This window comes from Laetiporus sulphureus, assembly GCF_001632365.1.
Source record: "Laetiporus sulphureus 93-53 unplaced genomic scaffold LAESUscaffold_11, whole genome shotgun sequence".
Taxonomy (NCBI): domain Eukaryota; kingdom Fungi; phylum Basidiomycota; class Agaricomycetes; order Polyporales; family Laetiporaceae; genus Laetiporus; species Laetiporus sulphureus.
In genome coordinates, this window is record NW_024468520.1 from 261792 (window position 1) to 274723 (window position 12932).

At 52.8% G+C, this 12932-nt stretch overlaps 4 protein-coding genes across 4 annotated transcripts; 2 read left to right on the top strand and 2 right to left on the bottom strand.

Moving 5' to 3' along the window:
- Positions 1-340: 340 nt before the first annotated feature.
- Positions 341-2495, bottom strand: LAESUDRAFT_748894 (uncharacterized protein). Its single transcript, XM_040911535.1, has 3 exons — positions 2080-2495; positions 705-2027; positions 341-641 (listed from the first exon to the last, which is right to left on the bottom strand). Exons 1-2 carry the CDS (start codon positions 2365-2367, stop codon positions 783-785), a joined length of 1533 nt encoding a protein of 510 aa, XP_040766116.1. The 5' UTR covers positions 2368-2495; the 3' UTR covers positions 341-641; positions 705-782.
- Positions 2496-2598: 103 nt separating this feature from the next.
- Positions 2599-4204, top strand: LAESUDRAFT_676421 (uncharacterized protein). The gene is made up of 5 exons (XM_040905626.1): positions 2599-3010; positions 3072-3343; positions 3394-3472; positions 3529-3857; positions 3916-4204. Exons 1-5 carry the CDS (start codon positions 2917-2919, stop codon positions 4177-4179), a joined length of 1038 nt encoding a protein of 345 aa, XP_040766117.1. The 5' UTR covers positions 2599-2916; the 3' UTR covers positions 4180-4204.
- Positions 4205-7075: 2871 nt separating this feature from the next.
- Positions 7076-9455, bottom strand: LAESUDRAFT_697280 (uncharacterized protein). The gene is made up of 5 exons (XM_040906302.1): positions 9383-9455; positions 9203-9320; positions 8870-9006; positions 7614-7849; positions 7076-7559 (listed from the first exon to the last, which is right to left on the bottom strand). Exons 2-5 carry the CDS (start codon positions 9232-9234, stop codon positions 7335-7337), a joined length of 630 nt encoding a protein of 209 aa, XP_040766118.1. The 5' UTR covers positions 9235-9320; positions 9383-9455; the 3' UTR covers positions 7076-7334.
- A 1042-nt stretch (positions 9456-10497) lies between these two features.
- Positions 10498-12303, top strand: LAESUDRAFT_769680 (MAP kinase; the record flags this gene model as incomplete). The annotated part of the gene is made up of 6 exons (XM_040913780.1): positions 10498-10728; positions 10790-10908; positions 10964-11115; positions 11199-11323; positions 11434-11706; positions 11786-12303. 6 exons carry the CDS (start codon positions 10498-10500, stop codon positions 11933-11935), a joined length of 1050 nt encoding a protein of 349 aa, XP_040766119.1. The 3' UTR covers positions 11936-12303.
- Positions 12304-12932: the final 629 nt, after the last annotated feature.

Here is a 12932-nt window from a genome sequence, read left to right on the forward strand (position 1 = left end):
CGTGAATTCGAGCCTAGTAACACTGGAAGTGAACGATATAGACACCCCAAACTATAAACTGAGAAGTCTGGCAGCGAAGTCACTCGAGAAGGCAATGAAGAGAGAGGAGGGTCACTGGTGGGAAGCAGTGCTCGGACTTTGATGGAAGTTCGGTACACCCCATCGCGGATCAATTTATTATCACTCCCGACTTCAATTGTCGACTCTATGATTTGCGAAACGACTTGGGGCGCCAGTTCATGAGCAACAAAATGGCTTTCGCTGCTACACGATTCTGAAATTTACCGACGGTCTGACTGTGGTCTAAAGTCGTCACTGAAAGCCGGCAACGTTTGACGATGGCAAGGACAGCATAGATATATTGAACTACCTCAGTAACGCTGTCTGTGGTATGCTATCCTATAATATGGAATAACTTGTCAGCTGGATGGTGGGGCTTTGGCAGAAAGGCAAACACTATAGTATGTATGGTACATACGCGCCCCGAAAGAAAAATATAAGCCGCGGCATATACTAACGTATTGATCGATCCTGTCCTCCGCTCGCCAAATGGACTACACGAACAGGGTACTGAGTGCCATGAAAACACCATCGTAAAAGTCGTCCGAATTGATGGATTACACATCACGCTGATCTGTCAACTGGGAAGTTTGAATGGTAAATCGGAGTAAGTAAGCATAGGAGAAGAGATACGTAGTACTTACACCGCCTTACTTTCTTCAGGCAATACTTTCCGCATGATTGCCAATAATATATCCAACGGTACGCTAATCTCCTATGGTTCAATCGTTCAAGTTGAAGATCTCCGTGTACGGCCTGTCAGAGGTAGCGAGGTTTGGAAAGCTGCGTTCGAGGAACGAAATCGATATGTCCTTGTCTAGACGTGAACCTGGCGAAACGAAGACCGGTGCGAGAGACAGATGCCGCAACTTGGAGGAGATCACAAGTTGATCGCTCATGTTTGGCAACGGATCTGTCCAGAGATATGGTATCTCCAGGTCGGTCAGATCGGGTGCGAGGCGGAACAAGGTCCGCAGCCCATCAAGGGACGGGACGTCATCGAGATGGTCGCCATTAAACCATGAAGCGAAACACACAAATCTCAGAGATTCAAGCTTTGGGCACGATGTGGCGATGTGCTGCAGCATCCGGTTCGAAAGCGACATATTGAGCGGGAGACAGCTGCACTCCAGTTTTTTCATACCAGGTATGGACAGGGTGGGCTCTATGAACTCAATAATGGAGGTAATGGAAGGAGCCCTTCGTGGCAGGATGGTGAAGCGGTGACATAATATGAGGCTGAATTCAAGTAAGGAGGATTTGAATGCCGAATATGCTGCAGCAAGGCAGATGCGACAATTTTCAGCCGTGGGCCAAATCAAACTATCAAGCGAGAGTTGAAGCGTCTGCAGCGAGGGAGGGGAAATATTGAGGAAGCAATTGGTGAAATCGGAGAATGTACCAGTCAGCTTCAAACGCCGCAACGTGGTGAATCCGCTGCAGTGAGTGAAGGTTGCACGTTCCGGGATTGAGATGCTCAGGTCCTCGAGGTTCTGAAGCATGGCGAGCGCTTCGAATGAGAACTCTTCGGTTGAAAGGGAATGAAGGATAGATAGCTTGCGCAATTGAGCGAACCCGAGTACAGGAGTGATACTCCTCAGATCATCGAAGTGAGTGATTTTGAGCTCCTCCACGTTAGATGCAATGGAGGATATCTCTGTTAAGAGCGTCTTGAGCAAGCAATTTCGTCTTGTGCCCGTTGTATTCTTGTCACGGCTAAAATTGATGGTAAGCCGTCGAAGGGACGGTGCCACGAGGGTCAGCACACTAGCATCCATGATTATGTCCACCGCATGCCATTCTATCTCTCGCACCAAGGGAAGCAGCGGCCGTCCAAAGTTACGGTGGGATAAGTAAAAGAATAACGATTGTTCGACCCGACAAGGGTCACAGCTAACTGCCCGGACCCTCTTAGCATATGATCCGAATCGCGTCCAATCGTCATTACTCGTTTCTCCGCAGATTGTCTGCGATATTCACATCAGCAAGCTCATGGCAATGGCACAGTAATGCACCCACATAGATGTGGTTACGCTCGTCGTGCTCATCAACAACTTTGTTATCATCCATAGGGACCCGGATGAAGCTAGAGAACAGGGCAAGCAGAGGCACTATGCTGTCCAATCTCCTCCACAGGACGTCCAACGCCGCGTCCGAGAATGCCTTGCAGACTCGTGCAGCCCGAGCTAAGGCAACTCGATCTGGCTTTTTCTCCTGGCTCAACATGTAATGACCTTTATGGGAAGCGAATTGTTCGAAAATCATGAAGACTATTTCATGATTGTGCAATGCGCGATGAGGAGACATGATCAAAGGTGGTCGAGGTTTCGCGGTGAGGGTTATGACCGCCTTGTGTGGAAAGAGCAGTAGATTAACGTTGAATTCGAATTGCCGACTATTGGTGACTATTGCGGCTGATGAGTCCTGGATGATCGCTACTCGAAAGGACGCCGACTCCAGGCGCCGACTTAGTCGGACTAGAGTTGAATATTATCTACAACAGCCTGTGATGATGATTGAGCGCCAACGAACTTCACCCTGGTTTTCATCAATGTCCTACAGTATCGTGCAACTGAGATGATTGGCAGGCAAAGCTCTCGCGTTACAGTCTCAACATGTGTTGCGCCCGCCCTGCATATTGTATTCTCAGCGTCCGTGATGTTTCAGCTGCAGATTGATCAATCAGTTGTTCCGTAGCAGTGACAATGGCAAGAGCTAGTTATATGGCAGACACATTGCGATGCCAGAGGCTGTCGTGAACGCGATAGCTTTGGAAGGCAGTCGTATCCTCTGACTCGCTCCTGGCTGCAGTTGGATCGTGCTGATTGTCGACAGCTTGGGACACTCTCCGTCACTATGAATCCTTCCTTTGCAACGAACGAGACAACAGCTGATCTCTGGTTTGAGCAATCCATCAATGCTGGCACGTACGTTGGTGCAATTGCGTACGGTGAGTGAAGCTTCAAATTGATATTCTCACGACTGCCAATTGACGCTGCATCACACTGCAGGGGTTCATGTCCTTGTGTTCTTTTCAACGCTATGTTGGGTTATCCGACAGAGAGCGAACCCTTGGACCTGTGTACTTTTTGTATCCGCCTCATTCATCTTAGGCTCGCTAACTATCATCTTCAATATTCGCTTCAACGAACTCGCATGGATTGACTACAGAAACTACCCGGGTGGTCCCCTTGCGTTCCTTCAGCAGGAGGAGTATATTCCCGAAGATCGCGTCGCTACAGTCGCGCCTTTCCTGGCAGCCGCTCTGAGCGATGGACTTCTGGTAAGTTCAGTGTCCCCTCTATGAGTCAATCCTATACCGACGCGTCGCAGATCTACCGTTGCTATGTGATATGGGACCATCGGTGGAGCATCATCATGGCTCCGCTGGCAATCTACCTATCTTCGATCGGTATGTCATAAGTATGCCAGTGGACATGAGCAGCTCCTCATTTGTCGGCGACGTAGTCATGGCAGTTTTTTTCGCTATTCAATTTTCCAAACCAGATGGCAGCCTGTGGAACAATGCAACCGTCGACTTCTCCTTGCCTTATTTCGCCCTGTCCATGTCGCTCAACGTCATCGTTACGACCATGCTGGTCGTGCGGCTGCTCTACATGCGCCGTCGTGTCGCGTCCGCGCTTGGCCCCGAACACGGGAAGATGTACACGAGTATCGCGGCCATCGTTGTCGAGTCAGCTCTTCCGTATGGCGTCGTTAGCTTCATCTTCTTGGTCTCCTATGGGTTGCAGAGCAATGTATCCAATCTGTTCCTAAATTTGCTTGTGCAGGTAGAGGTGAGTGTCGCATCATTCTCATGTCTGCGTATTGTTCAAGTGCTGTTCTATATACTAGTGCATGGCGTCAGAAGTGATCACCCTGCGAGTGGCGCGCGGCCGTGCCTGGACACGATCGACGTTGACAGATGTTCTCTCGAATGCAGAGTTCGCCATGCCAGGCGTGAATGCGAACTCTGACGGGTCTGTCGGTTGTGGTAGTACGTTGGAGATCCAGGCTGTTGATCGTGAAAAAAGCTCACAGGATGACAGTCGTGATGAGCCAAGCAACGAGCCGCAAACTAGGGTTTCCAGTAGCACGTTTCTGTCAGCGCAGGTGTGATGTCGCTCGTAGTCTTTCTATCGTGTCGGTGTATGATTCCCGAATTTATTTTTTCAATGTCGATAGCATACGCCGGAGTGCGTGCGTTCTAATAACATCAAACGCATGCCTTTGTTGAACGTAACCTTGAGTATGGATAGGCAATAAGCGGCACCGGACAGTCTCCGTGCAACGCCACGTAATGAATGGATATACATCCATCCTAACATTCCAGCCGCTCCTGAACAACGATCTCCGCCAGACAAGCAACGCATGCGTCGATGCCTAAAGGAAAAAAAAATCACTGGAAAATGAATCAGGTCTCCCCGTGCGACCGGAGTCATTAAGCATGTTCCTGCTATACCTCACCTCAGTCCTCACCTGGCCTCCCGAAAACAGTGCCTCCACAAGCTAACTTTGTACGATGAGTTGACGGTCAATTCCGCCGCTATCAATTTCACATACCGCATGGCGGCTGCGGGCGGAGGCGGGACACTCGGGTTGGATGAACGCGCAGTTCGGGGACAGTCGCCATCATTAGATTCCTTTCCGGCGATGGCTTGCAGGCAGTCAGGACAGTCAAGCTACACAAGGGTATCATCGACTGCTCCCACAGGCACATCCGTTGTATTTCTATACATTGAAATAAAGCCTCACGGTGGATCCTTGGCCAGTCAAGGTAGTTCATGCAGATGATCCGTTAATAAGAGGGCTGGGCTAACCGCCTCGGTTGAGACCTCGCTGGGGGGCGTTTTAGGAGCGGTTGCACCTCACTAGGAAGCATCAAGGGAAATACCATGGCCAGTGCACGTTTCAGATAGTGTTCCGCGGGTGATGACACGACGACAAGACATCTGTTAGTAGAACGAGCTCGTTGATGGATATAGCCGCGCGGGAGGCATGTTTTCCAGCAACGTATGGTGCGAGGGCGGTGACGGCTAGGTAGCAAGATGAATGAAGTGAGAGACCTGCGACAGCTGCAGACTGCTGCCGCCACATTCAATCGATTCCGCCATGCATTTACAGGATAGCAATCTAGTGAGGAGGGAAATGGGGTAGCCATCAAGTTATATCAAGACAACATTATCAGATGATATGGAGAATATATATAAAAAAAGATAGCGCTCACATTGACAGGAGCGGGAGCTTCGAGAGATCGTCATAACGGCTTCAGAAGCGGTTTCGCAAGCGTTCTGCTCCGAAATGATCACGTACCGTGCAATATAAAGCCGAAGTCAAGCGTGTCCCACTGCCAGTAGTTGCTTCTTTTGCGTGCTCGGTGTGGAAATGTCTACAGTCAAGATACTTCTTGTCATCCTGAGCACAATGCTAGTTGTGTGCTGCGCTGACGACGTCGCTGCAAATGGAGGTGGGTCTGAGCGTTATCCAGCATGATGAATCATTAGCTGAGGATTGTACTATCCCACAGGTACTATTTCAAGCGATGGGGTGAACAAGCTTCAACCGCACGGCAAGCGGATCAGACTAGTTGGTTACTGAAGAAAGCACCATCCGGTAAGTTCACAACATAGGATGGAGTTCTGACTTTTTGCGATGTGTGGCTTATCGTGTTGCGGACCGCCTGCAGTGACTCCAGTGCAGAAGAAACATAGAACGTGCCATACTCTCAATGAGATGTGGTCCTTCAAGTTAATTCATACCCTTAGTCGCGCTCTCATTGCTATCTTGTATGCCACGAAAATACACAACGAGTTGCATCAGTGCAGCAGTTTCGTGACCGCTAACAGGCTACAGACAAAATCGAACTTCGTGCATGAGGATTGAAGATGCTCAGGTACTGGTGGGACGTACGCAACACCGTCCTCAGCATCCTTTTCGTAGTTCTTCCGACAGCACCAAGTATAACCTGTCGCAAGGCCGGCGGTCGAACCCGGCATTCTGATCGTCGGATCTAGATTCATAATTATAAGCAAGTTGTTTCCCGCCACCAGTGTTCCGAACACAGCCTTTCCGCCACATAGACAGCACGAATTGAGTTGACGAACGGGAAGTGCAGGGTACGGCATCTGCAGAGACACGACGCCGTTAGCCAAGGACCACCCGGTTCTTCACGACAACACCCGGTCAAAGAGGTATCGATCGACACGCCTCAACCCAAATCCGGACAGCCACCTTCCGAGACGCGCAAGCTGAGCGCTGGCTCGGAAGCCTGAGTGAGACAGGTGTCGCAAATGAAGTGATACGAGCAATGTGAAAGGGAAGTACGTCTGAGATAGGAAACTGGTTCACAATAGACAGAATGTTCGTCAAGTTTTTAGCGAAATGGCCGGACCATGCGTTTCAGGGGCGGGAACCAAACAGAAGTTATTGATCAATCCGATCAAATGTGGACCGCGAGGCCACGTGGAGCCTTCCTTCGCTCGCCGGAATCTGCACGGATTCTCTCGTTCAGCATGCGATTGGCGGCGCAATGGTGAGAAGAAAGCGGAAATGACCGCCATTACGAATAGTCGTCCGTTACCGTCGGTGCTCACGCTAAACCTGCATGTTGCGAGCCTCCGATGTGTCATGCCAAATTTCATGGAATAGATGCTCACCGTAGCGCCCGCGTCAGCAACGAGTTCACGTCCACGCGCAGAACGGAATTTCAAGCCCATGCCTCATGCACATGGGCCGCCGCAGCATGAAAATTATCATGATTGTTTCATCCTTCTCTTGCATCCATCCATTGGCGATCGATATCTGAGCCAGCTCCTGTGCACGTTCCCAAATAGACATCACTGAATACCTGACTCCTTGTGCCTTGGCTACTGCTTTGAGCGGCAATGAAGGTGACGAACAGCCTCGGGGACCGGTAAAGCCTGTGCACATCATCTCCGAGATGGCATCAATCAAGGTAGGCTTGCCCAAGCACCCATGTACTAGCCTGCGGAACTTCGAGTGAATTGTCTTGTGTGGAGACGGGTGACTCCATATACGCGAGTACGCGGTTTACGCGCATAGGCCACCATATGGCGCGCCAACGATCCGGAGGCTGGGGGCACCATCACGCTCACATTTCAGTCGCCGTGGAAATCGCGTGTCCAGAAATCCTAATATCTGGCGCTGTGCATCACGGTGATCACGCCCGGTGTGTAGTACAATCTCCCTCTATAGCGCGCATGTGGTATCCACCCTACCCACGCGTATCCGAAGCCGTGACCGACTCGACGACTCTACGTCCTCGCCTCCGCCGGCTTGCGAGTGCGCGCGCGCCAACCACCATCCAGTCGATCGAGCAGCGCCTGCACTTCGCGCACCGCACCCTTGCGTTCCTGCCGCGCCTCCTCCCACTCGCCCTCGGCCGTGACCGCGTCTAGCCGAAGGAGCACCTGCAGGAGCAGCTCGCCCAGCCGGGCGTGTTCCTGTTCAAGATCGGGGTTCCGTCCGCCCAATTGCTCCTGGTTGCTCGCGCTCTGTGGCTTCGCTTTTGTTGCAGGCGCCGGTGGCTGCACACCCTCGTTTGGTAAGGATGTCGAGTCGAGCGCATTGAGGAAGTGGTCGACGTCGGGCTTGAGCGTCTGCCGCACCGCGTCGAGCTCGCCACGGATCTGCGCGACAGTGTTGGCCTCGGTGCGCTCCTTCGCCTTGCCATGGTGCTTGTGCGCCTTGTGGTGGGGATGCGCAGGCAGCGGGTCGTTCCCGCCCACAAGCGCGATTGTCGAGTTGGGCTTGATGCCATACGCGGATACTGCACGTCAGGAGGCGTCAGTGCCTTGATGTGAAGAGATACGATGGAAATGGGGACGACGACGCATATGTGATGGCAGGGAAGACGGGACGCGATGACGAACTCAGTGGAGAAGCAGGGCAGGGCACGAAGGTTGCGGAACATTTAGATGGCGCATCGCTCTGTGCTGCAAGGAAGGACAGAACACTGCCCAACGTGAGCGCGATATGACGTCAGGCTATCTCAGGGTAACGAGACCGAACGAGGTGAAGATACGTGGCAGAGGACATGACACGCTGCCTCACAGCTCCGGCCGCCCAGTTGAAGGAAAGAGAGGCTGGGAGCTCAAATTTGAGTTCAGCACGGTGGAGCTAGCGAGTCGCTGAATGCGATCCTTAGATGGAATCGCCATGGTGTTCGACATCCTTCTCGGCAGATTTTCAGGGCGCAAAACACGCTGGAACTAACTATCATTCTCACCCCGCAGGGCAAAAAAGTACCGATCTTTATGCAGAACACGCATCGGATATAGCTTGATAACTCCACCCTTTCCTATCGAGAAACTGGGTTTTTGGAAAGGCCTGTTGAGCATGGGATATTTTTGCCTGAGCCCCGCGCCTAGAGGCTCCGGAATGAGGAGATGTAACAAACTCCCCATATATAGGGAACCGGTACTTTCCGTGCAACATCAATCTGAGGATGCAAGACATGACCACACATGAACTGAGCCTGCACGAGCCTGGTAGACTCGAGCAAATGGATACCACGCGTGCCCAAGAAGCGTGCTGTCTGAAATTATCCTCGCGCCTGCAATCCACATTGGTTCCTGGGCGCGTCCTAATCCGGGGAAGATGCGAGACGAACGCGGCACCAGCGGCTACGCTCGTGGCGACATGCCTGAAGGCGCAACAGAAACGCAACCGCACGAGAAGCAGCGTGCCGCACATGCTGTCTGATCACAGCACGGACACAAAAAGACGCTCCACAACATCAAGGAACAGAACTCGAAGAGAACGTGCAAGGGAGATGAACGGAACTTACTCGAGGCATTCTCATCCTTCATAACGGCGCCAGCGTGAACGAGCTTAAAAGTTTGCGGGGGAAGCTGGGTGTACTCGGCGAGGACGCGGCGAACCTCGCCCAGCTTGGTATCTGGTGGGGGAAGGGCGAAGTGCAGCCTGGGCAGGCGTGTGCGCGTTGGGGTGGCGCATACGTACGGGGCAGGGCAGACGCGTATAGATAGCCATATATGACGGTCGCATTGAGATGAAGCAGATATAGCAATCAAGCGCGATGAAGAGAGATACGCAGAACGCGACGTGGAGGACGATACGTCAGAACGGTGCAACGAAGACTGTAGGTCGTGGTGCGCACCTCTCCCTGCCCCATTTCACGACATAGCTCATGGAATGCTTCTTGCTGCTTCGAGACGTGGTGACTTGCCTTGCGTGAACGTATGCGACGCGGAAGAGGATGAGGAGGGTGGGGATCGCTACAAGCACAAACGCCGGGTGAGCTTGCACAGCTCCGGCTGAGGCGAGCATCAGAGCATACCGAGGGCAAGTGAGGAGAGCAGGGCGGGCGACGACAGCGTGGAGATGCGCGGGGGGTGAGGAGACGGTATTCGCCACGTTGCGATGCTCGAGAGTCCAGGAAGCGGGATTGTGGCTGAGGTATAAGCTCCGCTTCAAGAAGCGAAAAGAGGGATCATCGGGAGATGAAAGTCAGAATCGTCGGAGCGGTTCGGCATGCGGCAGAGGCTGTGGCTGATGCCGCAGCGAACGGGCATTTTTCAAAGTGCAATCTATTCGCCGATCGCTAAGACCCGTTTATAATCCTCCTCGGTTTCGCTCTTTCTTTCCGTCCTCCGCACGCTACTCATCTCTGCTTTCCACCTTCCCCTCTTCCTCTTCCTCTCCCTCGTTCCCTCTCCTCTCCCCGCCAACGCTATGTCCGACCCCATCTCCTCCAAAGATGGCGCCCTCGCCCGCCCACAGAGCTCCGTCCAGTCCCGACCACCGGCCCCTATGCAGTCTACTCGTTCTGTCGCCGGACTCCTCAACAGTCGCCGAGCACTCGGTTCCACTCCCATCCCGCCCTCACTTCAGGCAAAGGTGGCCGCCGTAAGTACTCCATCGCCCGTCGGCATCGCTATCGCTCACAATCGCATGCATCCGTCTCTGATCTCATGTAGTTCGCGCAGCGAGGCCAGCAGTCTCAAAATCACAATTCCGTCGACGGCGCTGCCGCAGTGCTTGCGCGTGCATCCATTCAGGACCGTCCGGGCATGCCACCACCTCCCTCGTTCCGTCCATCCACATCGTCCCCCGGTCCCGCCCGCCCCGGCGCGCCTGTCGGCCTTGCTGCGCGTCGTAATCTGAAGGTCGGCTTGCCGAAGCTCAGCCCGAACGATGTGCCGGGCGGACTTCACCTCCCGCCAGTCGGTGCTGGCCCCCAGGGCGCGGGTTTGGGTGTTGGACGACCTATCATGGACGACGAGCCTAGACGGCCCTCGCAATCCAATAGCTTTTCCACTCCGTTCTCGAATTTCGGGAGAATAGTGTGCGTCCAATTCACTCTAACTCCGTCTAATCTCTCCATTCCCTGCTGACGCATTCTGCTTTCTGACCTTATAACGCGGTGGTCCGATCGCGATCTTGGTGTCTCGAATGGTGTCTGGGACTATTGCTGGACCGTCATGGGCCATCAGTGACCCCTCAGGAGCGCTTAACTTCAATGGAAAGGCCGTCTTACATGCGTCCGGGGTGAACTTTAGCAATGGCTCGTCATTCGCGATCAACATGACCCAGCTACAGCTCGAAGACGAGCTCGGCAAGGGCGCATATGGTACCGTGAAGAAGGTTCTCCATAAGCCCACAAATGTTGCAATGGCTATGAAGGTATGTTCTGGCTTGCATAATCAATGCAATCGGTTTCTGATGTGACATTGTCGACTCGTAGGAGATTCGCCTTGAACTAGACGACTCCAAACTCAACGCCATCATCATGGAGCTTGACATTCTCCACCGAGCAGTAGCGCCAGAGATTGTTGAGTTCTATGGGGCATTCTTCATCGAATCGTACGCCGCAACCATCTATTCAGTGAGTTGCCTGTGGTGCTTACTTCTCGCACAGGTGTGTATATTATTGCATGGAGTACATGGACGCTGGATCGTTAGATAAGCTTCAAGGTGCTGGAGTGCCGGAAGATGTACTAGGACGCATCACGGGGAGTATGGTCCGCGGACTGAAGTTCCTGAAGGACGAGCTTCAAATTATCCATCGCGGTATGTGCTATCTTTACGACCGTCGGTGCCTTTTACAAAGGAGACACGGTACCGGATTCCGGGTCGCTGACACGTCGGCTCAGACGTGAAGCCTACGAATGTGCTAGTGAATCGCAAGGGTCAAATCAAGTTGTGCGATTTCGGTGTATCAGGACAACTTGAAAAGTCACTCGCGAAGACGAATATTGGATGCCAGAGTTATATGGCGGTATGTTCAACGGATCAGTGGATGTTGTTTCGCTCTTACTCATGTGACTATTTGCCCTCTTTCGCCACATATTTCTTTGAATCATGTCACGCCTGGGCTCTCACCATTAGCCCGAGCGCATCAAAGGCGAATCGCAAAACAATGTTGCCACATATACTGTCTCCTCCGACGTCTGGTCGTTGGGTCTCTCGATGATCGAGATGGCGATAGGGCGGTACCCGTATCCGCCGGAGACGTATGCCAACGTGTTTGCACAACTTACTGCAATTGTGCACGGTGATGCTCCAGAGCTTCCGGAAACATACTCGGAAATCAGCAGGGACTTCGTGGCGCGGTGTTTGCATAAAGTCCCAGAGATGAGGGCCACGTACGCGGAGTTGCTGGTGAGTATCCTAAATGTTTCCTATCTGACTTCATTCAGGCGTGCAGTCATGAGTGTGCCTTGCTGACATCCACGTACAGGATCACCCATTTATGCAACAGGATCGTGAACGGGAAGTTGACATGCCGAAATGGGTCGAGCAAGCGCTCGAACATCGCGACAAGAAGCTTGCAATAGAACGACAGCAGAAGTCGGTGCAGGATGGCACCTCCGTTCCGCCACCATCATAACTGCTCAGAATACCACCTTTTGCCGTCGCCTATAGGACGCGACGTCCCATGCCCTCATATAGATTGTTAAGGAACCTGATCGTGGCCCAAGACACCAAAATATGCGGGCAAGCGTCAAAGGGGCAGGCTCTTGTACTCGGTTTCACTCATTGTGTGGGACGCGACATCGTTCTGTCCTTGTTGTCACATCTTGCTGTTCTCCGCTTGCCGTTCTCCGCTTGCCTGCGTCTCCTGCCGGACACTCGGCGAATACGCGAATTCGATAGTCCATGTCGCCGTCCTCACCTGTGCCAGCCCTCCTCCGACCTGCTCTGTCATACTCAGCATATGCCTTTCGGAGGGGTCATTGAAAAGCATCATGGGTTGTTTCTGCGGAGAATTAGGGAGTAAGGAACGCGAATTCGGAGAGCGTATGTATATCGACGAGGTTTGCTAGGACGGACGGAACGGAAGTTGTTAATCACATCGAATGATGTGTTGGGACATGCAGACATTGATTGAAGCATCTTTGCCCACAAGCCCAGCCCATAATATTGTGCGTTGGAAATTCTTTCGCGAACCCGGTAGACACTGCTGCCACCGCCTCCTCATAGCCACTCCTAGTTGTACCATTCATCACCATCATCATGTCAGGACACATTGCCTGCGGGCGGGCGGGCAGTCAGTATACACGAACCTCACCATGATCCTCTGCTTAGCACATCATTATTTTCCCCTCTTAAGTACTGTATTAGCACTGCGGAAGCTCCGTCGCTGTAGTATGCTGTCTTCGGTGCCGCTCCACATACACGAATGGGCGCGTCGCGACCTGCCATCTGTTGCATTGTATCCTTACGCATACTGTAACACACACCCAGTATCGTACTGATCTTCCAGGACTGCTGTGACTGTCTTGTCTCGTCTCTGCGGGACCAATGCACGAGTTGACTCGCTCTCCCGGACCCGCTCGTCTGGCCAGCGCTTAAGACGCGACGCGACGCGTTGCGATACGTGCACG

Bases quoted from the DNA above. Each gene is read 5' to 3' on its own strand.
- LAESUDRAFT_748894 (XM_040911535.1), bottom strand. From the start codon at position 2,367: ATGTCTCCTCATCGCGCATTGCACAATCATGAAATAGTCTTCATGATT. The intron at 2,028-2,079 runs GTGGGTGCATTA...TGAATATCGCAG, and splicing joins ACGAGCGTAACCACATCTAT to ACAATCTGCGGAGAAACGAG.
- LAESUDRAFT_697280 (XM_040906302.1), bottom strand. From the start codon at position 9,234: ATGAGCTATGTCGTGAAATGGGGCAGGGAGAG. The intron at 7,850-8,869 runs GTAAGTTCCGTT...CCTGACGTGCAG, and splicing joins GAAGGATGAGAATGCCTCGA to TATCCGCGTATGGCATCAAG. The intron at 7,560-7,613 runs GTGCAGCCACCG...GCGAGCAACCAG, and splicing joins CATCCTTACCAAACGAGGGT to GAGCAATTGGGCGGACGGAA.
- LAESUDRAFT_676421 (XM_040905626.1), top strand. From the start codon at position 2,917: ATGAATCCTTCCTTTGCAACGAACGAGACAACAGCTGATCTCTGGTTT. The intron at 3,011-3,071 runs GTGAGTGAAGCT...ATCACACTGCAG, and splicing joins CGTTGGTGCAATTGCGTACG to GGGTTCATGTCCTTGTGTTC. The intron at 3,858-3,915 runs GTGAGTGTCGCA...TCTATATACTAG, and splicing joins ATTTGCTTGTGCAGGTAGAG to TGCATGGCGTCAGAAGTGAT.